The following is a 24,508-nucleotide window of genomic DNA, read 5'->3' on the forward strand; positions in this document are numbered from 1 at the left end:
TCCACAAGACTGAAGGCAGGTAGTTGTGCCATGGTATGGTTGTTTTTCATCTCAGATTTCATAAAATCTGGTTAGTGTGCATGTACACATTTGTGTGCTAAAGGCTCCCCAAGCTCTCGTTTCTCAAAGAACCCAAGGATCAAAGTCTCCCCGAGTGCAGTTTTATTCAATAAACTCTAATCGGCCCTCTCCAGGGGCCAGGCACCACCATGTTCCATCATGTCAGTAACGCAGGCAGTGAGGGGCCCCAAGCTGACTTGACATAATAGGAAGTAGTCTGAGTAGTTCTGCATGACAGCCAAGCTGTCAACACAGAAATGTGAGTTTATTTTAAGTGATCCATTGATTCTTTGTGTGCGTCCCGGCACGGTGCAGAGCCTGTGGTTTCCCCACTACTTGTGGCTTCCCTCTGACAGCTCTGGGGTTTGATGGCAAGGCCAAAAATAAGCACTGAGAATTCACAAATAGCAGCCTGCACAAGAGCAATCCTGCTCCTAAGTAAGCTAAACAAAGGATCTTTTTTTTGCCGCAGCATGCTAAGTCCTTGTTGGACAATATAGCATGTGAAAGAAATGCCCAAGACGATATTTCCCCAAGCGTATTTATCTGCTTAGCGAGTCTTGCCTGGAAAAGAGTGTCCATTTTTAAGTACATCGTTGAGATCTGGTTACTGTCTGGTCCCATCAGGGAAGGCTGGGAACGCTGGCTGCTGCTGGGGCTTTTTATATGCTTTCTGGTCCAGTAGCCAGGCCTGGGTTCTCCACGAAGCTGCCAGCGGATCCTTCCCATTCCTCTTTCTCTCCCCTTCAATTTCAGGAACTCCATTGTTCTTCTCTGTTACACTCCACTCTTCACATTTGCTGTGTGCCTTCTGTTAACGGCTCTCATCAAATCATCCCTGTCTTCAGAAATTTTTAGTAATTCCCGATGTATTATTATGTCAAATCTCGGTCCTTCTGACTCTCTCTCTCTCTTTCTCACACGCACACACACACAGACCTTGTCAGCGTATGCATTACAAATCCTCCACTTCTTCCCCCATGTCTGTCTTCTCTCCTCACCCGGCTCTCACACACACCATGCTCATTCTCGGTCTCTGCCTTTGTTTCTGTGCTAACACTGTGGCCCTCCAGCCCACCTTTTATCTTCTCTCTCATATTCTTTTCAAGACCAGCTTCAGTCCCCTCTGTGGATCTACTCTGAATCCCTATGACATTGGGGATTGGGATCACAAAAGGAGGTTTTCATTTATCATGTAATTTCATGAGTGATTAGCTGTTGCTAGTCTGGTTCCCACTCGATGGTGCGTTTTCTGAAGGCTCAGCTGATACCTCCAGTGTTGCCCTTGAAGTTGGGATGCACCAACAGTTCTTCATTTCAGTTACCAACCGTCCCTTTCACACACCCACACTGTAACTGGTGGCAGAGGGCACGCTCGTCTTGCACCCCTTTGCGCACGGGTTTACATTTCACTTTAGTGATTGGGTGGCAGGACGTGAGCACTGGGCACACCCTTGTGCTGGGTCTTTGACAAAGCTTGCTGGGTCTGTGCAATTTCCATGATGATAATGTCGTAGGCTGTTTATCTGAAACAGTCTTCTTTCTTTCAGTTTACTATTAAACCACTGGATAAAAAAATTGACGTCTTCAAATTTAACTCCTCCAAGCTTCGTGTTAATAAACTGGTAAGTGGAGATCCCAGTTTTTGTTACTGTGAAGCGTAGTTTTTATGAGACCCGGAACGCTTTTGCTGAAGGGTAGGAGTCCCGTCTTGCAGGCCTCGAGTGAGGGAGGCGTTCAGCTCAGCTAAAGAAGCATACCTCAGTCTTATGAGGAGACTTTTTTTTTCCCCAGAAAAAAATTTTTTTAATTAGGTTTATTGAAGTTCTTTATATGTATAATAGGGTTCATATTGTATATCCAAGGGGATTTCAAAGAGTGAATGGGAAAGATAATTTGTCTATGAACTCCTTGAAGCCCCCGTGTATAACATATACAGAGTAATTAAAAGGAACACCTATGTACTCACTGTGTGTTAGGAAACAGCACATGCCCAATACTGTTTCAAAAGGAGCTCTGTGGGCTATGCACGGAGCCAGCTGCAGAGTCAGCCCCTTTAACCCGGCAGCCTTAGAGGTATTACAGAGCAGTTCTCCCGAGTGTGTGCAGTTCCTTTTGGTTTAGGATCGTAGAGATAGTGTTCTATATTCTAAAAGTTTCAAGATTTTTATCTTCGCATTTAAACCTTCAATCTGCTGAAATTGTTTTTTGTGTGAGGTGTGAGGAAGGGATCCAACTCCACTCTGCCGCCCCCCCACCCCCCCAAAAAATGAAGAGCCTATATTCCCAATATCAATTAGAAGAATAAGATGCATCCAGAAGACAGGAAAATGTGTCCTCTCTTCTTCTCTTGACTTGTGGATTTTGCCTCCTGGCATACCTGAGCTACCTTTGTCTCGCCTGTCTCCAGAGCAGCAAAGACAAGAGGCTATTAATTGATGTTGGGTGTTTTAGTCAACTCTTGCCTTCTCAAGTTACCTACCACCCTCTGGAGCCCACGGGTGAAGATGTAACACTGGTGAGCTGCTAGGCCAAGAAGTCAGTTTGCACGTTTGACATGTCTCCTGCTTTCCTGGCCAGATTCTCCAGCTCTGTATCGGAAACCACGACCTGTTTATGAGGAGGAGGAAGGCTGATTCTTTGGAGGTTCAGCAGATGAAAGCCCAGGCCAGGGAGGAGAAGGCTAGAAAGCAGGTGAGCAGGACTGCTTGAACTGACATTGCCACTGCTTGGTCGGTCTTGGCCCAGGAGGCAGGGGGTAGGCATGGGCTGGCAGGTATCATTCAGCCACGGACACATCTGCTTTTACCTTTTTCCTGCTGGATCTTTCTTGGCCAATGACCAGCTGGTAGGCTGTCAGCTCTGGAGACGTAGAAGAAACTCACTGCAGGTGTAAAAGAAACCTCTCTCGCTATTACTTTGCTGTTAAGTAAAGTTGGGGAAGAGGTAGCAGAGCACGTGTGCCTCCAGCCCCATCTTCTTGTCTTTTCTTTTTTTTTTGCCTGCCTGTCTCCTTTGCCCGGCCTTCTCCTTTTCTAATTAGATGGTGATAGAATGCACGGCGGCAGTTCAGTGCCTGCTGCTGGCATGCTAATGAGGCTTCGGGCGGCCCTGCCCGCTGCAGGCCCGCGCCACAGCTGCTCGCCAGCGCCTCACCCGCAGCGGGCAGGGCCCAGTGAGGAGCTGAGGACTCGGGCTGCACCAGTTTCCTCTGGGCAGACCTTTTCTGCTCCCTGAAACCCACACAGCTCATTTGATCCTGGCTTCTGAGCGTATCACTTGCGTGCCTGGGGCTGGGGGGTGCTATTAGATGGCAGCTGCAGTCGGCTGCCCCCGGACTTGTAGCCTCTGAGGTGTAATAATTAGTCTGGGTACTGACGACGTGCCCAGCCTGATCCAGCGTGCCTTCAGCTCTTCCTCGTTGCTCTTTGAGGTAACGGTACTGGATGAGCACTTTAGGGGTGCTTGGGGGTGGGGAATGGGGTTTGGCAGTCTGAGCCAGCACAGGGTGGAAGGGGCAGCTTCAAGAAGACCCCTCCATGACCTCCTCTCCAGCTGAGCAGAGCTTAGAGCAGTGGTTCTCAACCTTCCTAATGCCGCGACCCTTTCATACAGTTCCTCACATTGTGGTGACCCCCAACCATAAAATTATTTTCATTGCTACTTCATCACTGTCATTTTGCTACTGTTATCAATCGTAATGTAAATGTCTGATATGCAGGATGTATTAGGCGACCCCTGTGAAAGGGTCGTTCGCCCACCAAAGGGGTCTCGACCCACAGGTTAAGAACTGCTGGCTTAGAGTGATAGATCTGAAAGCAGCCGGGAGCATGTGGGCCTCAGGGTCTGGTGGTGACCGGCGCAAATACCCCACAGACCTGTCCTGTTCGTGGGCCAGCGGGCACGGCCCTGGCACCTGAGCATCGGGGCAAACCCCAGGCCAGGAGGCCCTGTGGCCCTGTGGGGCAGCCCAGTCTGAGGTGTCCTCTCTGATCTCCCAGACCTCAGAGTTCTCCTTTGTTACATGGCACTGAGGAGACACCTTCTGTGTCCCAGATACGAGGGCACCCCATAGTTGGATGTCTTTGTTGGCAATCACCCGCTTTACAAATGGGGTGGCAGCCTCAGGGAAAGGATGCTGCTGGACACCGAAAGGGATTGCCGGGGTCCTCTCCAGTTGAGTGTGACAGAGAGTCCTTGGGTGGGAGGGAGGGGTGCAAATGGTCACACACTTGCTGCTGGCCAAAAGGTCCTCCAGGGGCAGCCCAGCCAGAAGCACCTGGGAAGAAAGGTCTAGCAACCTGCTTCCAAAAAGCCAGCCCCTGGAGATCCGATGGAACGCGGTGCCCCTTAGTGAGTCACGTGACCCCACAGCAACTCATGGGACTTTCTTGTTTAAAAGTCCACTTAGTGAGAATGACAGTGGGAATTAGAGACCAAATTGGCCAAGCTTTCCATTGATCTACAAGAGGACAAGTAGGGAACAGAACAGTATTTTATTGCTCGCCTTTGCACTGTTCTGTCAAGTCCCAATGCATTTGAAGGGCTTACTATTTAGAAAAAGCAGCTTCCTTAGAAATCTTGTGTCGCTGGAGTCTGGGATAAGATTGAAGCAATGTATTAAGTGAACTTTATTTGCGAAAGACATCAGGTTCGGGTCACTTCTGGCTCTTGCTTTCTGAACTTGGTTAGTGCCTGGAAGTCACAAAGAGGAGCCCCTGTCCTGTGCATGTGGCCTGATTAAGCTCACCTGTGGTCCCATTGGTGCAGTGGTCCAGGTGAAGGAGTGGCAGGGCTCTGTGCCGACACCTTCAGCGCTGGGGCGGGGCTGTGCTCCCAGCCTGGCCCCGGAAGTGGCCTCTGCTGCGCTGAGACAGCCTGGGTAATACAGCTCAAGAACCATTGGTGGCCCCCACCAGATGACTCCGTGCCCCCACGCCAGGCGGCCGGAGGGGGTGGTGAGAATTAGAGATGGTGAGCGGCACATCTGAGCAGAGGAGAAAGCTGTCTGATGGGCTCCATTTCAGGAGGAAGAAGCCTGCGCTGTGCCTGCAGATCAGAGCTGCAGGAGATTTTCTGGCCAAAAGTGGGGCTGGCAAGGTAGCTTTTGCAGATGCTGGGAATGCTGCCGCTCTCCTCCGGTAGAGACTGGCTGCCAGGATTTTTTTTTTTTTCTCCTTACCAGAAGACACCACTTTCACCTGCCAAGTGGTTTGGAAAGAAAGAGGGTGGTGGTAACAAGAAGGGCAGTGGCGACCTGAAGCGAATCAAAGGGCCCAGGGGGCTCCTGAGGGGAAAAGGGTTCCTGGGACCCTGTTGCACCCTGACTGTGCCTGCTCTGCCTGCAGATGGAGCGGCAGCGCCTGGCCCGAGAGAAGCAGATGAGAGAGGAGGCAGAACGCACGAGGGACGAGCTGGAGAGGAGGCTGCTACAGATGAAAGAGGAAGCAACGATGGCCAACGAAGCTCTGGTGACTCCCGAGACCGGGCTCCTGGGGGGCTGGCTGCCTCAGGACGGCCTGGAGTTGGGGACCTTCTCTCGGACACATCTGATAAATCAGCCTGTAAAAATAACCCCCAGACAGGTGCCATTTCTCAACACCTGCGCTGGCAGAGGCAGACTAAAATCAGGTGGCTGTGCAGTAGGCCTGGGCTGGCCACGAGGGCAGGACTCTCAGCCGTGGCATTGTGGTATGTGTGCCAGGCCATGCCTGGCATCTACCCATGAGATGCGAGTAGCACCCTCCACATGCCCCCTGGGGGTAAAATCGCCTCTGGTTTTGAACCAGTGATGTCAAGGGCGAGAACATAAAGCACAGCCTGCAGCTGAAGTGGCTCTTTCTCCTTCCCCATTAGTGGGGGCCTGGGGCCCTTCTGAAAAGGTGGGTGTCAGGGTCCCAAGGAGCCCGAGATGGCTCTTGCTGACCTGGGTGTTCACAGCTCTCTTCTCTGCAGATGCGGTCGGAGGAGACGGCCGACCTATTGGCAGAGAAGGCCCAAATCACCGAAGAAGAGGCAAAGCTGTTGGCTCAGAAGGCTGCCGAGGCTGAGCAGGAAATGCAGCGAATCAAGGCCACAGCCATTCGAACTGAGGAAGAGAAGCGCCTGATGGAGCAGAAGGTGCTGGAAGCAGAGGTGCTGGCCCTGAAGATGGCTGAGGAGTCCGAGAGGAGGTCAGTGGGCAGGGGCCTGCCCCAAGTCAACCACCTCCCCCCAACCCCATCTAAAACTGCTTTTCCACCATCTGGGATGGGGAGGAGTCAGTCCTTGACAGGGCAGGGCAGGCTTGGTTCTGTTAGATGAGCATCGGGACACCGCTCGCCTGATGCCACCTCTCCAGTCTGGCATGTGCCCTGCAAGCAGCCCCTCTCCCTCTGAAGCCTGTTTGCAGGAAACCATTGAGCCAGCCTGTCCACAGCTGAGGAGATGTGAGGAGGCGAGGTTTTTTGCTCATTTTATTTGATAGCGGGGACAGGGCAACAACAGATAGTTCCCTTAAAGCAGAATCAAGGCTCCTCCTTCCCTGAAGCCATTGCTAGTGCTCTGTCCTGCAGAAGGGGCTGGGATACCCCAGCCCATCACCATTCGAGGGATGGAGCTGTCATCTGGAGTTTCAGAGACTCGCACTGTGGCCCTCAGATGAGCCGTGGGGGGATCTCCTTAGCACGTGGTTCTCCTGGTCTGGGGGTGAGGCTTTCAGCCGCCCAGTACATCCACCACAGTGCCTGCAGTGCTCTGCTGTGCCCTCTGGGTCTCATCCAGCTCCCGGGCCTACCTCCATGGGTGTGGATCCCAGTCATATGCCTGGTGCTGCTGCCAAGGCCTCTCAGTGCCACTCCCAGTCTGTGTTCTCGAGGGCATGGCTCAGCACCAGCGCCTGGGAGCCCTCGGGCAATGGTGCTTCTTGCATCTCTTGCCCCTTGGGATCCAATAGAAGACCTCGGCCAGCCCACTCTTACCAGAAACGAGCAAACACAGAGCACTGGTCCCTCCCTCCAGGCACCAGCCATGGCAAAGCTTCGCATTTGAGTCTTGTGTTCCTGTGTCCCCGCTTTCTCAGTTTAGATTCTCCACGGGAAATGCATCGTTCCCAGGAGCGTGGTCCTGCTCTGGAAGCACTGGCTTCATACACTGTCTTTACCCCCACCCCCAGGGTCCTGGTTCGACTTGTCAGCCACCATTCTCTGGTGATCCTACAGCCCCCCTTGCGTCCTCTGTGCAGCTGACAGCCCCACTTTCCCTGGCAGGGCCAAGGAGGCCGATCAGCTGAAACAGGACCTGCAGGAGGCCCGAGAGGCTGAGCGGAGAGCCAAACAGAAGCTCCTGGAAATCACTACCAAGCCTGCCTACCCGGTGAGCACTGGGGTGGACACCCTGGTGACCTGTTCTCATCCCTGACCCTGTGCTTCACCTGCCAGTGGCTTCCCAATGAGCCGTTCATGTAGTCCAGGTTATGTGGGCGCTGGCTTACAACGTCCCTGCCTGCCATTTGGCCTTGAACCAGTTCACTGCTTCCCTGGTTGTCTAGATGACAGCAACAGGACCTTGTCTAGTTCAGAAATGACATGTTTCTAAGTGCTCTGGCCCCTCATTCTCCTGGAGAGAATGTGCTCTCTAGCTTCTCTGCTGAGTTGAATGCCATCTTCCCTAGGCCGTCCACATGCATGTCCCCACAGAGTGAGTGCCTGCCATGTCACCAGCTCCCAACCACAACCTGGCACCAAGGAGCCCAGCTTCAAGTAAATGGGGCCCCAAAAGGAATAGAGAAGCCCGTTGCTTCCCTAGGTACATTCAACCCCACAACCCGACGCTATCCTGTCATTGGACAGGCGTGTGCAGAGCACACTGGGGCTGAGAGGAGGAGCGTGCTGTTCGGTCCGAGAGTCAGGAGAGGTCTAGGGATGGCACCAGGGCCGAGCATTGGAGGGCAAGTAGGTGGGGATGAGATGAAGGGTACAGTAAACTAGGGCTCAACTAGGCTGGATGCCAAAGATCGATGTGTTTTCAAAACACTCATTGGAGCAAACGACGCAGTGTTTGTTCGAAAGGAGACAAGGCAGCACAGTGGGTGGAAGTGGTGGCTACTGAACGCAAAAGGTCAGTAGCTCAGGCCAGCCACTCCGTGGTGGACAGGTGAGGCTGGCTGCTCCCACACAGTCAGGCGGCCTTGGGAACCCCGTGGGGCAGTTCTACTCTCTGGGTAGGTGGAGGGTGCTCTGAGTCGTCAGCAGTGGGCTGTCATACGCTGTCCCAAGTGTACAGTTGGCTTAACAACAAATCCTGGAGATCATGTTTCCACTTTTTAAAAAAACTCATTTTATTGGGGCCCTTACAACTCTTGTAACATCCCATACATCAGTTGTATCAAGCACATTTGTACATACGTTGCCATCATTTTCTACACAGTTACTTTCTATTTGAGCACTTGATATCAGCTCCTCATGTGTCCACGTTTTAGCCCTATTTCTGTATATAAATGTATTGGAACTTGTCTAACCAGCCCCATCTTCCTGGCCTTTCCTGTGTCGTTGTGAACCTCACTGCGCTGCTCCGACCTTGGTAGGGTGCGCTCTCCTGATCAGATCTGCTGGGTGGACATCTTCATTTCTATGTTCTCCAAAGTAAGCGCGGCATGGCCCTCAGCACCTGCCTTGTAGAGTCATCTCTACATGGAACGTGCCTACAGAAAGGGGCCCAGACTTTAATTGTCTGGCCCGAGGACCCCGCACCCGCTGTTTACCTGGCACCTAGCCTCAGTCCGGTCACCACTCGATGTGCTGTGCCCTGACTCTTCCCCAGCCCTGTCCCGGACTCACTGAAGAACCCAGAGATGAGAAGGAGGCAGATTCTGCCGTCAGGAAACTGTAGTTGGGAGAAGGTGGCACAGCCAGAAATGATGGCAGAGTGAAATGAGACATGTCCGTACACAACTCAGCGCTGCAGCACAGCAGAGGGAGAGCTAGGGTCAGGATGGGCCTGGGGAGAGATGCTAGTGCTCCAGAAGGGCCCCCAGGGAAGGAGGGAGGGAGGGAGGGGGCAAAGTTACTCCACTCTGCCATCCAGCCGACTCTGCCTCATAGGGACCTCGCCGGACAGAATCGAACTGCCTCTGGGGTTCTGAGACTGTAAATCTTCATGGGAGCAGAAAGCCTCATCTTTCTCCCAGTGAGTGGCTGGTGGTTTTGACCAGCAGCCCAACATGTAAAGCACCATGCCACCAGGGCTCCTACGTCACAGGGGCAGAGACGAGAGAGCCAAGTGCTTCAAGAGAGCACACACCTTCCTGTTGGCTATTTTGTAGGGCAAGAGGTTAGAGAGGCAGGTGGGGTCCATATTTTAGACACCCATCCTTTTGTTCTGAGAAGAGAAATTTCCTAAAACAAATCGAATTACTCCATTCTCTGGCTCCTTCTTCAAGACCCAGGCCTCAGAGCACTGTCTGGTCCCAGTCTCCCATCCCTACCCACCCTTTCCTGATGCCCCATCCCCATCGTCAGTGTCCCACATTCCCTGGGAACATGCCATGCCCGTGGAAGCTCACTCACTCTCCTGGCCAGCCTGCACCTTCAGGAACATTCTCTGACATCAGCAGAGCAGCCATACCCAGCTCTCGCAGTCCTGTTGGCTCCCCGGCTACAGTATCCACCTGATGGAGCTGTGATGCTCTGCAAACTCCCCTGTTTCCTGAACGAGACCGAGACCGTCGGCTACTCAAAGGCCAGAAACCCTGTCTTGGTGACTGCCTCTCAGAGCCCAGGATCTGGGTGTTTCTGAGTGCAGGCTTGCCTCATTTGGCAGAGTACAAGGGACTGTTCCAGGTGCGAGGAGAAAGGAATGGTTTTCCTGGAGGTGGCCTCTCCGGGGAAGTCCACCTGGCCGTGACCTGTATGCAGGGAGTGGAGAGAGAAGGGTCAGGAAGTCGGGATGATGCCGGAGGGGAGGGGCTCATTTGTGCCCGTTGGCCTTTGTGGTTGTGGGCCAGTTGTTAATACAGCAGTGCCTTCTGTTCTCTTGTGGCCTGAACCTTCTAATCTCTTTCATAGCCCATGAACCCACTTCCGGCCCCACTGCCTCCTGACATACCAAGCTTCAGCCTCATTGGGGACAGCCTGCCCTTTGACTTCAAGGACACTGACATGAAGCGGCTTTCCATGGAGATAGAGAAAGAAAAGTACGTAGCCTCCTGGGCCCTGCCCTGACGTGCCCCGCCCCCCACCCCACTCCAGTATGGGGGATGGGTGCTCCGTGTCGGCTTGCAGGTCGTGGTGGGGGCTCTCCTTCCTCGTGGGGGCAGAGTGAGCCCCTGCCATCTTTAGAGCGCATAGAGTGTGGCCATGACCTGCCAGAAGTCCCTCAACTGGAGTGACTGCTCTGAGAAGGATCAAGACAGAGAGGTTGTTAGAGGTGGCAGGAGCCTCGGGTTTTGTACAGAAAGAAGTGCTCTCTGGTGAGAGTCTGCAGGGGACTCTCCTTCCTTTGACAACTGGAGGCCCGTTTTATGGAGGCGGCTCCCCGGCCCGGGTCCTCGCTGGGCAGGCGTGACCCGTCCCTCCCTCTGCCGGCAGAGTGGAGTACATGGAGAAGAGCAAGCACCTGCAGGAGCAACTCAACGAGCTCAAGACGGAGATCGAGGCCTTAAAGCTGAAGGAGAGGGAGACGGCGCTGGACATCCTGCACAACGAGCACGCCGACAGGGGCGGCACCAGCAGCAAGCACAACACCATCAAAAAGGTACCGGGCCCTGGTCTCGTGCCCATCAGGACAGGAGAGTCGCTGTGAGGCGGGAGGGGGCAGCTGGTTTCCTCGGCAGCTGGGCCATAGACTCTTGTCCTCTTTTATATGTACTTGGTTGAGGAACTCTTTTGACTCGTGCCAAAAAGGGACTCTAGGCTGCCAGTGGCTTGATGGAAGTGGAGCTTGTGAAGCGGACTCCCGATGCGGGTGCGCCCTGGGCCCTCGCTCAGCAGTGAAGCCGGCAGAACGAGACCGCGGAGGGCACTGGGGGTTGTCAGTAGTGGACGCTCCTCAGGCCCTTGAAGGGACAAGCACACTACGATGCCAGGCTTGGCTTGGAGACCAGTGTCTGAATTTTAAACATTTTTCTGTACTTGAAAGGCAGTATTCAAGGAGAGCCATCACATTTTAAAAGATGAGACTTCGTGGCAACAGTGATGGCAGCTGCTTTATCTTTCTCCACGGGTGTTTTGAGCTTGCAAAATTGTCGGGGAAGCTGAGTTCCATACTCATGATCAGCCCCAGAGTCACTTCTCTTATGCTGGGCATTAGAAGACAGACCCTCTCTTGCCAACTGCTGCTCTGCTCTTAACTGATAGCCCAGGGTCAGGCCAGTGCCTGTTCATTTTCACCTCTTGGCCTCAGTCTTGAAGCGCCCTAGAGGTGTGGTTACCAGTGGACTGCGAACCGCAGTCAGCAGTTCGAAACTACCAGCAGCTCCCCACAGGCGAAAGAACGGGCTTTCTACTCACGTAAAAGAGTCACAGTCTTGGAAACCCACAGGGCAGGCCTCCCCTGCCTGCCGTTCAGCGCCCCCAGGAGTCAGCATCAGCTGGGTGGCAGTGAGCTTGGTTTGGGTTTGACCTTAGTCTTTCCAGTGGACTCCGGCTCGAAGACATCTCTGTGTTGTCTGTGTTTAAGCAGAACGCTCTTTGCCTCTCCTGGTTGGTGGGGTCAGGACTGACTGCCGCCTCCACCTGTTAGTCTCATTGCGGCCTAGAAGGGAAGACCTTCCCCATTGGGTTTTTGGGATTTGCCAGAATTCCCTTCTAAAGCAAAACGATTAAACAGCAAAAAGGGGACGGGGTGGGGTGGGGTGGGGTGTCAGTAGGAAGGCCTTAGCCAGTGAGCAGAGAGCACAGTAAAATGAGGACTGTCCTGGGAGCCAGTCAGCCAGCTCCTGAGTGAGCTGCCTCAGGGCAGCCCCTCCCCCAGCACCTCTGCCCCAGGGGCTGGGGGTGAGTGAGCTGGGCCGCAGAGGCCGGGGACTCAGCGGCCTGGAGTCAGGGAACGCTCCAAACCAGCCCATAAAAGCAAGTCACTTGTCATGGTTTGAGGCCTGAGCATTTTGCAGGTGGCTCATGTGGAATTGTTGATATCACAAGGGTCTGTTTTTGTTTTTCTTCATCTTATTTTGCTGGTTTAGCCTCAAGTCCAAGGCAGAAGACCTATCTGCATTTGAGCCCTCAAAGTAGGTTCTCCCCAGGTACTCTGTGTGGTGACGGTACTTCCTCTGTGATACTAACCCATGCATGACCTTGCCTGTCACCGTCCTTGGGCAGGGGCCGAGGGCGCCTGGATGCTGGCCGCAGCATGCTTCGAGTCTGAGAGCAGGCCTTGCCCCGGTCTGGGACACGGCCTCCTTCTGAAGAGCATGTCACGGAATCCTCGGACCAGTTGTCCTTCACACCTGTGTCACTGTTGGGCTGGGGACGGTCATGGCTTCTTGTCCAGTCAGGTGTGTCTGAAAGTCCTTTGTCCTGGTGGTGTTACCGTAGATCATAACCCGAGCATGGAAATGGGGTCGTTCTGGTTGCTTTTACTGTCGTCGGTGTTGGCTCATGCGGTGACCACCTCTGAAGACGTGTGGTCTCGCCTGGCAGCGTGCTCATCACCCGCCTGCCGAGCCTCCCTTTCTGGGCACAGCCCTTCTCTTCTCCAGGAAGGCCCGTGACTAGCACAGGGCGCTGAATTGTAAGTAAGTCTGAACACCCTGTCGGGGCCCTCAGTGTGCTGAAGGCCACCTCTGCGTCCGCTCTCAGCGGCCTGGAGTCGCCTTGGGGGTCAGAGGGACGCCTGCTAAAGCGGAGCAGTCGGGCCCAGTAGAGATGAGCTCGCAGAACGAGGGCTGCTCCTCTTCTGCCAGGCAGTCATAAAGTGACATCCTGCCATCAATTGCTTTTCAATGAAAAGGTGGTGGTTCAACCTTCACAGCCTAGTATGTTCCTCCTCCTTGCTGTCCATCTCTGCTGCCTCCGAGAGGTCGGTGTCTGTCTGTCTCCCAGTACCCATGGGGGCTGTGCGTCACTTGAGCTGATTCAGGGGCCACTCCCCACGGGACCAGGCATCGTGGGATAAAGGGAGGAACCGTTCGCAGGGCAAGAGGCCTGGCTGGCCCTCGGCTGCCACCGTCTTTCTCTCTAGCACGTCCTCAGTGTCCTGGCCTAGAGAAGGGGGCAGTGGTTTCAGGTCGAGCCAGGAAGAGCTCTGAGGGTTTGAAAGTCGAGAAAGGACAAAACCAATGGTGACCCTGTGACTCGGGCCGCCTTCCCGCATGCATGTCCACACTCGGTGATAAGCAAGCTTATGCTCTGCATTCATTTCCATGGGTCTGTAGAGTACAAGCTTTAGAAAATCCAGCAGCCAGAATTAACTTATGTAATTCCTTCTAATACCCAGTTTGGGTTTACAAGGGTCTATTTTTCTCTTCCTGCGCATCTTAACTCATCACATTTCCATTTTCCCAATTGATCATCAGTGCAACTGGCTTGCTATTTGCATCTTGAGTCAGGCCAGCACTGGGGATCTGCGGGATCCTGGGCAGCTAACTGGCTCATGGGCAGAGGGTGCCTCCGCCTTAGGGCTGTGAGTGAGGATGGAAAGGTCCCACAGCCCAGCAGGGTGGGGAGGGACGCAGGTGCTTGGACTTGAACTTCCAGCCTTCAGAAGCAGTGGTACTGATGATGTGATCAGTGACCAGGCAGGCCTGGAGTAGGCCCACTTCACCCCTCCAAGGGACAGCTTTCACACTCTCAATCCCGGGCTGGCCTGAGTCCCAGCAAACTCATCCTTGTTTGGTGCCTGTGGTCCCTGAGGGAGCATGGAGGTTTAAAGGCAATAGGCCGACGTGGAGTCCTGGAGATCATGGAGCAGAGACAGTGCCTTTATTAGAATGCTTTGGCCCCCAGATCAGGCCTACAGGGAACCTCGACATTTTGCCGATGCTTGAGCAGTCTCTCTTGGGTCAGGAAGACCTACAAGTACAATGTCATCTCCAGTTTGTGCCTGACTCCCCTTGGCTGGTGAAGTGGCCTGGGGCAGTGACACATCACAGGGAGAGGCGCAGCTGCGGGAAAAGCATCCGCACAGTGATCGGGAACTGCCAGTACCTGCTCCCTCGGTGCCCTGTGGTCTGTTTCGCTGGCCTGAGGATGTCACTAAATCATTTAGACTTAATGATTGGTTAGGAGGATCACTTCTCCACAGGACCCTCATGGACTGAGGGTCTCTACTTCTGCTGCCTGTTTGGAAAGACGTTGCTCGGGCTCCCTGGCTCCAGAACCTTTGTTGTTGGAATGCTGCAGTGTCCCAGTTGGGAGGGCTGAGGAGCGATAGGCAGTGGCGGCAGCACCTAGTGTGGGTGAACTCAGGAGACAGTGTGGTGGCCGCAGGGGCTCTGGCTGTGCTCCTGCTGGAAGCACAGGAAGGCCATGGGAGTCTCAGGCTGGTTCCAGGCCCTCCTCCTGGACTGGCGGCTACCTTGTGTTCCCTCTTACCTCAGCTCACACACCCAAAACGCTTCCCTCTTCAGCTGCCCCTCATGCAGCTTTGTTTGTTTTGATAGCTCTCTGCATGGAAGATGCTGCCAGCCTCTTTTCCAAAAAATTCCCATTCCAGACGCCATTTCTGCTGGGAGGTGCTGCTTCATCTGCTGATTCTGCACTCGAGTTTGGAAGTGCCTGCGGACATGATCGGGGCCTTATTTGATGCTATAAAGCAGCCGCGTGGTCCCTCAGCACTGGCGGCAGATTGCAGTGTGCTCGGCACTTGGCCCGGATTTGTAACTGCGACTGCAGCCGTGGGAGGGAAGGGACAGGAAGCAGGCAAGGTCCTTGGGCAAGAGGCTCTTTGCTTCTGATCCCTGCCATGATTTCTCCTTTGATGTGGGCAATTTAACAACGACATCGGTCTCTCGGGACTTTACCCCTGAGGCACAAGGGCAGCGTTCTCAGTAGGGCTAGTCTCTCTCCTGCCTGCCCAGTGAGGCGAATGAAGCCAATTAGTCCATTTTCCAGGTGGCAGGATGGTGTGGCACAGGGCCCCACCAGCATCCCATGGGTGTCTGGAGACCTGGGCAGGCACCACATTCCAGGCAGCTGTCTGCAGCTTCAGCCCCTGAGGTCCCATGGGCAGGAGGGAGCCCCCAGTCTGCAGCTTCAGCCCCTTAGGGTTCTCCCCGGCAGCTTTAGCTCTAGAGCAGACAAAGGAGCCAAGCCTGAAGTGCAGGGCCACAGGAAGACCTCACCAGCCTCCACACCCACCCCCCAGCAGCTGCCCCCACCTCGGTACCCAGTCTTCCTCAGCCCTGTGTGAAGGGGGACCTGTATCACCCCCCACACCAGAGGATGCAGGAGGTTGCTGCTGGGCCACCTGTCACCTTGCTGCCTCAGAGCTGGCCTCCTGCTGTGAGTCGAGGCACCAGAAGACCAACCATGTGTTGCTCTGCCTCTCGTCCCCGGCACTCTAACTTTCAATATGGAGCGGCTGAGAGGAAGGATAACACGATTTTAGGGCCTGCATTTCAATTCCACCGCGTTTTTATGGGACAAGCAGCATCTCCGCGCCTAGAGTTATTAGGTTAGTATCTAAAAATGGGTTCACTGTTGTGGGTCTTATTGTTTAAAACGAATTAGGCTGCGCTTCTCCCTTCCTCTCGTCTCCCTGGGGATGGGCGGATTGAGGCGAAGCCCCTGGAGACCAGTTGGCGGAATTCTGGGGCTCTGATGAGTTCTGTTCTCCAGCTTAATTGTAGAGCCTCCTTCTGTCTCCGTTGACAGCTGAAGTGGCACTGTGTCCTGCTCACCCCCACCCACCCCCTTTTGCTATAGGAACAAGATCATCACAATGCGGCCCTGTGAACCGGCTTTCTCTGTGTGCTGATGAAAGTGTACTTCATTCTTAATCAAGCAGCCCCACTGCTGCAGGCTCCGTGTTCATGCACCCAGGGGTCCTCCAGATCCCCCACCCGATCCTGCACAAGGACTGTTAGAGGAGAGCCCACCTCGGGCTGTGCTTCTCCAGCAGGGGGCACTCTTGGGGGAAGCCTTCCCTGGCCCACTAGAGAGATGAGCTCCGGTGTGTCACGATGCCTTCAGGCTTGCCGTCTCCAGGCCCTGGGGCCGTTTCTCAAGAGCCAGCCTGAAATTCTCACCTGAAGGAGCTGGGTAGCCAGTCCTGTGTAGGGCTCCGAGGAGCAGCCACCAGCCCTTAGTAAGGGACCAAATGTGTCCATTCCTGTCATACCACACAGGGTGGGTTGTTTGAGGAGGCCTGGCCGTGCCCCTCTTAGCCTGGTGGCCATCACCACAGCTGGTGAAATGGGAGAGACTGGCAGGATGAACAGTGCCTGCCAGGACTGGGCAGGAAGAGGGCGCCAGGCACCCTGGGCGGCTCAGTCATCTGTATGTGCAGCAGAGAAAGACGGGACGCGGTCTTCCCAGGGTGCAACTGGATTAGTGACAGACTTGACAGCCAGTCCAGTCGAGTGGACTGACTGCCACCTCTGCCCTTGGCCACGTGTCTGGGTGTAAGCAGATGTAAAGAGGCAGCTGGAGAGAGAGCACTTGACGGTGCCTGATGGGGAAACCCCTGCTCTTCAGTCATCCTGGGGAGGGGCCAGAGTGCTGGGCTGGGCTGCGTGCTGCCGTGATAGGGCTCGCAGCGCTTCCAGAGGAGCTCAGCCGTGGCTGCTATCATGGGCCAACAGGCTCGGTTGTGAATTCTGGGGGATAGTGTGTGGCAACTGTGGTGGCCGCCACGTTTGGGCAGAGCACCGCCCCCTCGCCCTCCTCGTCCGTCCGAGGACTGAGGCCGTGGGCTGCGAGGTAGGCCTGGGTGACTGAGCAGCGTCTGCCCGCCCCGGCACCTGGGGCTGCAAAGGGTTCGTGGAGGAATGCCGTGACTCCCTAGTCCGTTTCTCCTTCAACTTTGGAAGCCTTGTCGTACAATTGCATCCTGGACATTTTCTGCTTCACCATCCACTGGAGTGCGTGGGTGGCGGTGAGCTTGCTGCTGCTCAAACAGGCACGGGTAGGGGTGGATGGCCAGGGCCGCGGAGGTGTCTGGATGTGGGCAGATGGGTGGGACGCAGGAGGCCAGCTTCAGTTCTCAGTTTGCATCTGGGGTCCTCTCCACGGCCCCTGTGGCTCCAGAAGCAAAGCCACCGCTCTGATGCGCAGGGAGACGGGGCAGACTGCAGCAAGGCCTGTGCACCCTGGACTAGCACCCGGGGATGCCGCTCTCGAAGTTCACATGAGCCTGGAACAGCGGTTCTCAACCTGTGGGTCACAACCCCTTTGGGGGTCGAGCGACCCGTTCACAGGAGTCGCCCGATTCATCCAGTAACAAAATGACAGTGATGAAGTAGCAACGAAAATAATGTTATGGTTGGGGGTCAGCACCGCATGAGGAACTGTATTGAAGGTCGCGGCATAGGAGGGTTGAGAACCAGTGCTCTAGAAGAAGGCCACAGAGGCAGAGGGGGTCTTTTATGAAAGGCAAGTTTTGAACTATTCCCTCTGGGCCTCCCCCTTCCTTTCATGAAAACCTTCTGTCGGAAGCTGGGCTGTAAGTGTGATCGTTGGGGAGCTTTCTAGAATGGGTCCTGCCCACCGGAGATATGATGAAGCAGTGGGAGCAGTTTGCAGACCCTGAGGCAGGCCCCAAGGGGCAATCTCTGGCAGGATAAGAGGTGAGGCTGGGCCCCAAGGTGAAGGTAGGGATGTGTGTGGGAGGGGGTGTGCAGGCTGAGAGCTGGGCCCTGTCCATCGCTCAGCACTCTGTGTCCCGCCGAGCACATGCTCCAGGAACTGGAATCCAGTGCCGCCAGAGTTGCCAGAACCCTCCCCTGGCACCTCGAGGGGCAGCCAGACTAGCTACCCGGCAGGAGCATCCAGGAATTCTTGGAGCCAGCATTGTGCAGCAGGCAGGAGGCACTTGGGCCCCACAGTCCTGGGCTTTCTGCCTGCTGAGGTGGCCAGGCCTCTCGGAGCATCTGCCTGTCGTGCCTCCATGGACAACGCCATCCTCGGCCCTGAGTTCTGCCCCCCACAGGAAGTTGGGGGGGTGGGCGTAGAGGGAGAGTGGAGAAGCATGCCAGTGTGATTAGTAAGAACAGCTGTCGGGTGCTCAGCGTGTGCCAGGCACGGAGGGAGCTTACATGCGTTAACCAATTAGTCCGCCCAGCCCCCTTCGAGGAGGGGCGGCTCTCACCCGCCTCACTGTGAGGACTGAGACCTCCCCTGGGCCACATAGCCAGTTTAGGGATCAGGGTTGAGGGTCAGAGTGGCCTCAGGCAGGGCCCTGGTCAGAGATGCCTTCAGGGCAGCTGGCTGTGGAGACACTGAGTTTCCTCCAGGCCCTTCCTGATCTTCACACTTTGCTCCCTCCCGGAGCAGACAAGAGGCTCTCCCTGGAGGAACAGCCTCCTGCGCCTGGGCTGGTATGTCGGGGACGCCAGTCCAGCAGCTTTGGCAGGATTTGAAGTGTCACTCTCCAGCTGTCTTGTTTCGAGCACACTGGTGCTGCCTGCCTTTTGATGGTGAAGTGGCTGGGTTGAGTCTTCCTCCCCCGCCCTGGGTAGAGCCATGCCCAGCATCTTCCCTCTCTCCTGACCAGGGCATTCCTGAGGGGGGGGGAGCCAGACCATGCAGCCTACCCAGGTGTCTGTCTGTCTGACTCTCTCTTAAACACACATACACACACACACACACACACACACACACACACACACACACGGAAAGGGGTGCAGAGAGACGGGGTATCATGGAGGCTCTTGCCCCGCGCCATCCTTGTGATCTGAATCTTATCCAACAAGCACAGTCTGAGCTCTTCCTCGGAGCTGAGCACCTGGCTACGTGCTCTGGGTATGAAGGTGCCCCTGCCAGCTGAGACCGTGGGAAGGACTGGGGCCCGGTGTAGAGCACACAGTCTGACCCAAGTGGATCTGGGAGCGGGGACGGCTTGGTTTGGGGGGTCCTGGGAAGTGGCTGCAGAGTTAGGCTCCAGCCTGCATCCCCAAGCCCTGGGTTCTGTGCCTTGGGCATCGGCCTCTCCCCCACTGCCACCTTCTCCCCCTCAGTGGGAGGAGGGCCCAGAGAGTGGCTGGGCTTCTGGATAGAGTCTGCCTCCCCGAATGAGCCAGCCCCAGTTAGCAAGCCCACGGGGACATTTGGCTCCAGGTGGGTCTTCCTGGGGAACAGAGTGGAGACAGGCAAGCTTTCCAGGGTGGGAGGACAGGCCTGTGCCCAGTGAGGAGTCCCCTCCTGGGCCAGCGCTCCTGCAGACAACAGCGCAGGGGCATCTCAAAGACAAGAATATGAACCCATGAAAAGGCCCAACCCCCTGTCTTCTTCTTTTTTTTAAACATTTTATTAGGGGCTCATACAACTGTTATCGCAATCCATACACACATCAATTGTGCAAAGCGCATTTGTACATCATTCTCAAAACATTTTCTCTCCACTTAAACCCCCGACATTAGGTCCTCATTTTTCCCTCCCTCCCATCCCCTGTCTTCTGATAACGTTTTCCCACCAACATGCTCACTAGCCATCGTCTCTGGCTTGGCTTTCTGGGCAAATCTGGAAACGTCTTCGGGGTGCCCGCAGATGCCTAGGTGTCTCTGAATCGGCTTCCTTTCCTGCAAGTCACTTTCTGAGCTCACCCAGAGGCAGGACAGGGCCTGGTGTGTAAGCAGGAGCTGACTCCCTCCCGTCTTCTGTCTCCCACAGCTCACCCTGCAGAGCGCCAAGTCCCGAGTGGCCTTCTTTGAAGAGCTCTAGCAGGGGATTCGCCACCCAGGACCTGCCGCTGTGGCACCAGTGGGACGGGCCAGCCACCCTGGGGACCTGCCATAGGTGGGCTTGCGGTGGCTTCCACAGAAGCTCTAGAACTTTCTCTGGCTACGTGCAGAGCCAACCCCCTTCATGTGCAATTGCCTTGAACTGAGACCTGCCGGGATTTCTCTCGTGGGGTTCTAGTTCTCCTGACTTGAGTCGTTGCTTTTTTTAAAGGACTGCTTGTCTCTCCTCTTCGATGTGTGATCTTACGCTTTCATTGTCAAGGACACCGTGGTGTGTGTCTGACTTGCCGGTTCCTGGCCCACTGAGAAAAGGGCGCAGGGAGTGAGGTGCCCAGGGCTCTGGGCTGCCCATCTCTGTGGACAGGGGCTGCCACACCGTGCAGAAGCAGGGCGTGCTGGGCCTGCCAGCCACACAGCCACGGCGGCAGTGAGGGAGCAGTCCCTGAGCCCGGCACCCTGAGGAAGTCCTTGCTGCCCGCTGGGGGACGGGAAAGACAGCTGCATGTGGGGGAAGAGTTTCGGCAGAACATGTGAAGAGGGGCTCACTGCCAGCAGAGAAGCTTAGGTGCCGCTGGGAGAGCTGCTCGGTGGGGATCTGCCCCTCACAAAACGTGCCCGCCTTTCCCTTGCCCTCGACCAGCCTCTCGGGGTTTTTCCGGGCCCTCGGTCTGTGGCAGCTGGTGGCCCCGCAGCCCCCTGGCCAGGCTGCTCTCCGACTCCAGACTGGACATCCTCTCCAAGCTGGTCCAATCACCTGGCCATGGGCCTGCCCCTTGTGCTCCCTTGGTCACACTGGGCGATTGCCCTTGTCCCTCACTTACTGCCAAGTGCCATCCTGTTAGCTCCGCCCCGGGGTTTCCTGGCTGTCATCCCTGAGGGCACAGAGCACCAGGTCTTTCTCCCACACAGCTGCATGGTGCAGGCCGACCAACAGCCTCTCCCTTCGCGGCTGAGTGCTTAGTCATCTGCACCACCAGGGCTCCCTGGACTTTCCCCCATAGGGCCCCTCCCTTCGAGATTCAGGAGCATGGTGTCCACTCAACCAGAGCTGGTCAGACCCCTCCACCTGGCTGCTGTGCCGGGCAGGTGCCAAGGCTTAATCAGCGGAAAGAAGCTTACAGGGTGAAGGCCTATGGGGTGTGGCAGTCTCTTAAGAGAAAACGGGGGTCTCTGGTCCTTCTGTTTGGGTATGCGGTGCTCGTGGAGAGCCCCCTTCGACCCAGCAGCCTGGGTCACCCTCCACCCCCAGACACGGAGCAGGGCTCTGCATGTGGAGCGTGAGTCTGAACGGGCTCCCGGAGCTTCCCTCTTCCTCAGGAGCTGAAGCCCAGGAGGCTGTGAGGTGTGAGACCTGGCGGCCTCTCCTCAAGCTGAACACCTATACCTGCATTTCTACTGCGAGTGACTTCCCTCCTGGCCTGTAAATGTAATTCTAACTGGCTTCGGGGCACAGACACACGGTAGGGTTTGTAAAAACATTGTCGGGCTTTACTTTTATATAACTGCGATGTGTGTGTGTGTGTGTGTGTGTGTGTGTGTGTGTCTGAAGTGGAGAAAGGCCAAGCGCCAGGCCCCCAGGGTGCCGGCTGGTGTCTGACCTGTGCAGAAGGGCCCTCGGGCCGGAGCCCACGCCCACGCCCCCAGGTAGGGGGCTTGATGACAGAACCAGCTCTGCTGGCCCTGGAAAGATGGGGGCCCGGTGGGTGAAGCGTGGAGAGAGAGGGGAGCTTGGTTTTCAGAGACGTGACCTGTGACCGGGGGGACTGTTCTCTTTAAGTGAGCTTGTTGAGGGCATCCGAGCCTGCCCAGAAAGTGGGCTCAGGAGTGCCCTGGCCGTGAGGGTTCTGGTGGCGCCAGTCAGAAAACTTGGAGAAGTTGCGGCCCCATCACACTGCGCCGGAGGCCGCCTCCGCTGCCTCCTCCTTCCTGATGGAGCCTCTCACAGCCACGCCACAGCCACTGCGGTCACCCACGTTCCTGCCAGACGGCGCCCAGGCAGGACACACCTGGTTTGGTAATCTTAGGGGCAGCCTTCTCTCTCCCTCCCCCCCTCTCTCAGTCAAAGCAGCCAGTCCAGAGTCTGACAGCAAGTCCCCCATGGTGACCACGAGTTCCTGCTGAGGGGCTGGAGCCTGGAAGCCCCTGAAGACAACCCTGGTGGGGTGTCGGCTCCCCTGCTGTTTCCCCCACCCCCCAGGGCCAAGCACGGGCTTGCCTGGGCTGCTTGGGGGACTCGGGTTTCAAAGATGTCACATGGTACTCCTTGGGGGGGGGGGGGGCCTGGGCCCACCCGCCCCGTCAGGACTGACCATGGAGGCTCTTTTCTACCCTGGGAACTGTTGTAATTTAAACGATGGTTTTAATAAAAGTTGTAAGCTGTAAAAAGTCCATCATGGGCTCCCTTGGCATCCTTGTTGCTGAGTGGTGGGAACAGGCCTCTGGGACATACACCTCCATGTCCAGGACTGCAGCTTTAGCCCTTTGGCCCCTCTGTGCACACCAACAGCAGTACCCCTCCCTATGAGGCAGGCAGGGTAGTGGCAAGGGCCCCAGACAGCTGTCCAGCCTTCCGTTTGGACCTGTGCCCGCTGCCTGTGCGTAGCCTAGACCTGCTGACCACCAGGCACTGGGCTGCACCTCTACCCCCAACCCCCAGGTCGTCCAGGTCTGCCTGGTGCAGTGCGTTCTGCTCGCCTGGGGACCACGAGGCATGTTCAGGTGAAGTCGGGAACTATCCATGCAGGACTCATTTCCTGCTGTGTCTCTAATGGCTAAAGGTCGTTTATTAAGAGACAGACGAGTCTAGAATATCCCTCTGCCCAAGAGCATGGCAGCCAAAACCAAAGAGCCAGCAACAGTGAGCTGACAGGCTGTCCCTGGGCCTGAGGTCACTGGCGTTCGACCACAGCACAGGCCAGTCGGTAGTTATTTGGAAGGGTGTATAGGAAGATGACTTACAATCAGAAAGTTGTGGGCTTCCGTTACACGCCATATCGGATCCAGACCGAGTTCGTCACTGGACAAACCCTCCACCTCTCAAAGGCAGGGATGCTCTGGGCAGCATGGAAGCTTGCCCGCCCAGGTGGTCCAACACCCTACCTAGAGTGGTTTTAAAGACGGACAGCCCTGGAAGAGAGTGGACACCCTGTCTCCATTGGGTGTGGTAGAGTTAGTTAGCAACACCCCCGCTCCGCTCCCTTCTCTGCCTGCAGCTTGGTCTGACCGTGCTTGTAAGCACGCAGCCCAAAGCGCCCCCTCGTCCACCCTACTGCAGGACTGTGTGCTGGCAGCCCTCCCTGGGGCAGCCCACCTTCACATCGGAAGGCGGGTAGGGAGCCACCACAGGTGATGGGGCCTGGCAGCAGAACTCAGGGAAGAGGTATTGCCCAGGAGACTGCCGCAGCCGTGTCTAATCCAATTTCTCGCCAGTCTGCCGAGCGGTTCCCTACCCCCAACTCCCCCCAGGCAGCCTGAAGCCTGGTCTCCCCGCCTGGCCAGGAGACCACGGGCTCTTCCCCTCCCCTCCCCGCCCCTCCCCAGCCGCGGGCTCCCTGGCAGCCTGTCTTGACTGCATTGTGGTGGCAGGAGCCAGGAGCTGCAGTCCCAGGCCTCTGGGAGCCCCAAAGCTCAGGCGGGACAGCTCCCACAGACCTGGGGCTGACTGAAAGAGGCACCCCACAGTGTCTTCGTCCAATCCCCATGGGGTGGCAGCCCCTGGCCTATGGCCGCTGCAGTCAGCTCCTCGCCGCCAGACCCAGGCCATGGCCTGCACCGCTGGTTCCCCCGGCACACAGGCAGCCTGGGCCAGGCAAAAGTGCCCAGACTTCTAAGAACAAGGTGTGATGGATGGAGGGCCACCTTGCTGTGGATCCTGGAGGCCCCAGGACGCAGGAAGGTTACCCTTGTAGCCAGCCCCAGAGAGTGGGACATGAAGAGCCCCTGCTTGGAAATCAGAAACTTAAGGGTTTAAAGCCCTGCCGGCCACTCCCCAGCCGTGATCCTAGACAACGTAGCTGGCAGGATCTTCACCTGTGGGGTCCCCACGCAGGGAGGGGGGGGTGGCTGTTTTCCTGACTGGTCTTTGGTGAGCACTAGGGACCCTGATGGTCAGATGGACCCAGGCCCACGTGTGCATCCCGGCGACTCACCTGCGCCTAGAGCTTAATGAGCTGCAAGGAGCCTAATCGCTGCACTGTTTGCTCGCTCGCTGCCCATCGCCGAGCCCAGGAGGTGACACACAACCGGACGGGCTGCCCGAAGCACGCGCTGGTTCTGTCACGTGAATGCCCACAGCTCAGGTCAGTCATTGACCGGGGCTCCCACAAGAGCACAGGCTGAGTGAAGAGAGTAGCACCCCAGGCCCAGCCCGGGGTGCCTGGGCCCCAGAAGGCAGCCCGGCAGGCTCCTCGCAGTGACCCAGTTCTCTCTGTTCCTCGTCAGGCAGAAGTCCCCTGGAGCCTTGCCCACTTGTGCTGTAAATGATGTACTTCACCCACCGCGCTGGGGGAGGGCAGCCTTTGAGCGGAAGGAATTAAGTTGGTAAACAAAAGCAAAGGCTTCGGGTGGAGGTGGTCTCCTGGCCAGTGCCTGCCTAGGCAGCTCCTCAAGAGAAAGGAGTGAAGTTGACACGGG

General features: G+C 56.2%; 1 protein-coding gene across 2 annotated transcripts in view; it reads left to right on the top strand.

Annotated features, from left to right (window-relative positions):
- The window catches only part of NF2 (NF2, moesin-ezrin-radixin like (MERLIN) tumor suppressor), an 84,361-nt gene extending 62,095 nt beyond the window's left edge, over positions 1 to 22,266 (top strand). Inside the window, exons 9-17 of one of the 2 annotated variants that reach the window (XM_045289581.1) lie at positions 1,611 to 1,685; positions 2,641 to 2,754; positions 5,409 to 5,531; positions 6,016 to 6,233; positions 7,308 to 7,413; positions 10,104 to 10,231; positions 10,626 to 10,791; positions 12,221 to 12,265; positions 19,806 to 22,266. In XM_045289581.1, coding sequence (XP_045145516.1) covers positions 1,611 to 1,685; positions 2,641 to 2,754; positions 5,409 to 5,531; positions 6,016 to 6,233; positions 7,308 to 7,413; positions 10,104 to 10,231; positions 10,626 to 10,791; positions 12,221 to 12,256 — 966 coding nt within the window. In that variant the 3' untranslated portion in view covers positions 12,257 to 12,265; positions 19,806 to 22,266. The remainder of the gene's footprint in view (positions 1 to 1,610; positions 1,686 to 2,640; positions 2,755 to 5,408; positions 5,532 to 6,015; positions 6,234 to 7,307; positions 7,414 to 10,103; positions 10,232 to 10,625; positions 10,792 to 12,220; positions 12,266 to 19,805) is intronic. The other variant, XM_004715323.2, reaches the window with a different exon arrangement.
- The last annotated feature ends 2,242 nt before the right edge of the window (positions 22,267 to 24,508 follow it).

Source organism: Echinops telfairi, unplaced genomic scaffold (genome assembly GCF_000313985.2).
Source record: "Echinops telfairi isolate 266 unplaced genomic scaffold, ASM31398v2 ScPeMD7_29;HRSCAF=101, whole genome shotgun sequence".
NCBI classification, from domain to species: domain Eukaryota; kingdom Metazoa; phylum Chordata; class Mammalia; order Afrosoricida; family Tenrecidae; genus Echinops; species Echinops telfairi.